Source organism: Elephantulus edwardii, unplaced genomic scaffold (genome assembly GCF_000299155.1).
Source record: "Elephantulus edwardii isolate Elephantulus edwardi_28Jun2011 unplaced genomic scaffold, EleEdw1.0 scaffold00421, whole genome shotgun sequence".
Classification (NCBI taxonomy): domain Eukaryota; kingdom Metazoa; phylum Chordata; class Mammalia; order Macroscelidea; family Macroscelididae; genus Elephantulus; species Elephantulus edwardii.
In genome coordinates this window covers 1,308,795-1,311,810 of record NW_006400171.1, presented here as the reverse complement: position 1 = coordinate 1,311,810, position 3,016 = coordinate 1,308,795, and the positions used below count along the sequence as shown (strand labels likewise).

General features: G+C 35.2%; 1 protein-coding gene across 1 annotated transcript in view; it reads right to left on the bottom strand.

Moving 5' to 3' along the window:
• Positions 1 to 1,667, bottom strand: part of LOC102873373 (actin, clone 211-like) — a 14,205-nt gene extending 12,538 nt beyond the window's left edge. Inside the window, 2 exon segments of the mRNA XM_006902511.1 lie at positions 1,337 to 1,432; positions 1,662 to 1,667. Coding sequence (XP_006902573.1) covers positions 1,337 to 1,432; positions 1,662 to 1,667 — 102 coding nt within the window.
• Positions 1,668 to 3,016: the final 1,349 nt, after the last annotated feature.

The following is a 3,016-nucleotide window of genomic DNA, read 5'->3' as shown; positions in this document are numbered from 1 at the left end:
AGGCAACTCAACGGCACATAAGATCAACAACAACAATGTGCAGGACAGATATAAGCAGAAGATCTTACTATGCAAACTATTTCCTAATTTTTTTATTTTTAATGTTTGATATATTTTAATTTAATGTTTGATATATTTTTTTAATCTTTATTTTATTTTGTACTAGTTTACATACAAACTTCATAAAGTCCATATACATTGTTTTTCACAATGGATCTTTCCCCTTTCCTTTGTCCATTAATGCCTCCACCTATCAAATTATAATTATGTTCCCCACTTTGGATCCTCGTACTTATTCTACAACAACGGTTTTATGCAGTATTTGTCTTTATAAGGTCAAGTTAGTTCACTTAGCATGTTAGGTAGTAATTTACAAAACCATTGCTCCGTTGTTCTGCATAATTCCAATATTTGAATGTACCATAATTCTGCAATTCATTTAAATACTAACATGTTTGAAATCTTTAAATATATTACTTTTGTTGCTTTCTTTTTAGCCATTGGAAAAATATATATAGTTTGTATTCTTTTACATAAATGGATGATTTATCTTTTTTCTTATGCAATGGAAAATATTGTAAGGAAACAAGACTATGAAGATTGAAATATCTGCTAAGAATATTGCAACTATTAAAGGATATAAGGAAAAGCTATGTTTGTATACCACAAGGTACTGTCTGAATTCGTAAATCTATTATCTTCTATATTTGAAAGGCTTCCAATTAATTCCACCATTAATGTAAGTCAAACAAATAAAGTTATTTTTCTCAGAAAAATTAGATGAGTCACTCATTACTGATGAGCAAGTCGTTTAATAAGAAAAGAGGTGGTGAGGTAAGAAGGAAGGCAGTAAGAACACAGATTAATAAATTGCTTCCAATGAAGAGAACTCACATGGCACAATCAGAATAGAAGTAGACAATTAAATTTATACTTTAATTTTTAAATAATAGGTACCACCCCCACGTATAAAATGTAGACACAATGAAATTAAGTTTTATTAGGCATAAAAACACATAATATTTCCCATGGTCATCATATATACACAGAGAAATAGCACCATTTTAAAATATCTTCTTGATATAAGGTAAGAGGATATTTATACAACCTTGTATAAACCTAGGAGTTTGGTTCAGTTTGGCTACTTATGATTCTCTGACTTTGCAGTTATATAGCTATTCCTTTGTTTAACTATGATATAATGTCATTTTCTAGATGAAATCTACTACAAGAAGCCAATCAATTGAATTGTAGCTTCAACAGTAGTGCAGCCTCCACTGAAAATATGAATGTGTGTGTGTGTGTGTCTGGAAAATATCACTTTATTTTTACTTACCTTAGATCCTGCATCTGGCTCCTCACCTCTTTGCTTCTTGGTTGTGAACCAGTAGCTTCCCGTACCTGCTACACTTGAATATGTCAGACTCTCTAGCTATGTGAGTAAAGAGAAGCACCTCTATCTGTTTACACACACACACACACACACACACACACACGTATATGTATATGTATATGTATATTTATATTTATATGTATATGTATATGTATTAATGTGCATATTTTTGTTGGTTTTGTTATGTGCAAGTCCATTATAACTCATAGTAACCCTATGGACAATACTGCCCTATCTTGAACCAATCTCACTGTCTCTGACAACTTGCCACCATTGCCATAATCACTGTCACGTGTGTGTGTGTGTGTGTGTGTGTGTGTGTGTGTGTGTGTGTGTGTACATACTCTGGTGGCCTAGTGATAAAGAATTAAGCTTCCAATCAAAAGGTATGCAGTTCAAATCAACCAGCTGCTCCATGGAAGAAAGATGTACAATCTTCTCCCATGTGATTAATAGCACCTGAAAACTCTCTGAAGGATCAGCTCTGAGTCAGTTCTAATTTAATGGCACCTAACAACCACAATGTATACGTATATGTATGCCTCTGTGTGTGTGTGTGTGTGTGTGTGTGTGTGTGTGCAGACATCAAGTTGACTATGACTCATAACAACAGATAAGAACTTTGCTCTATCCTTTGCCATCCTTATGATCTCTGTCTTGCTTAAACTAATTGTGATAGTCACTATATCAATACATCTTATTTGGGGATCTTCCTTGCTTTCACTGATTCTCTACTTTTCCTAGCATGATGATTGTCTTCAAGAACTGCTTGTTTCTGAAAACCCAGTGGAAATGAATGAGATGAAATTGCAACATTCTTACCTTTAAGGGGCACTTTGGTTGCACTTACTTCAATGCAAATTTGTTTGCTCTTTTGACACTTCATGATATATTCAAAACTCTTTACCAACATCATAATTCAAATTCTTTATCATCCTTATTCATGTTTCAATGGTCAGATGCATAAGAAGCAATTTGAAAATATAATTGTTTTTACCAGGTGCACCTTACTTAGTCTTTAAACTCACATCCTTACTCTTTAGAATTTTAGACACATATTTTACTGAAAATTTCTCCAGTGCAATATGTCTTTTGATTTCTTGAGTGCTGAACCATGGATGTTGATTGTAGATTCAAGTAAAAAGAAATCATGGACAACTTCAGTCTTTTCTTCATCTACCATGATGCTAGCGCCAAGGACTCTCCTTCATAGGGTTGCTATGAGTCTCCTGTGACTTGATGGCACTTAACAACAATGATATCAACACACAGAGAGAGATCAGCTGGCCCAGTGGACAGAAAGCGATGCTACCAAGCCAAAGGTGGGTGACTTTTAATCTGTGGCCCTCGGGCCTGTCTTTTGTTGTTTTTGTTCAGACATTCCTCTAGGTCGTATAGGCCTGGTGTCAAGTTGCCATATCGTGGTCACTTGTGGTTCCTGTGAGGCTGAACACTGTGACACTGATGTGTCAAATGTGTTAACGGTTGGCTACCCAATGAGGACAGAGAGTGGGGTGGAGCTCCTTGATTAAAACAAGCTTGGAAGGAGGAATGGCATCCACTTCCATAATAGCTTGTTTCTGGAAACCCTATGAACCTGGAGAGAGGAAGAAAGGCACCCAA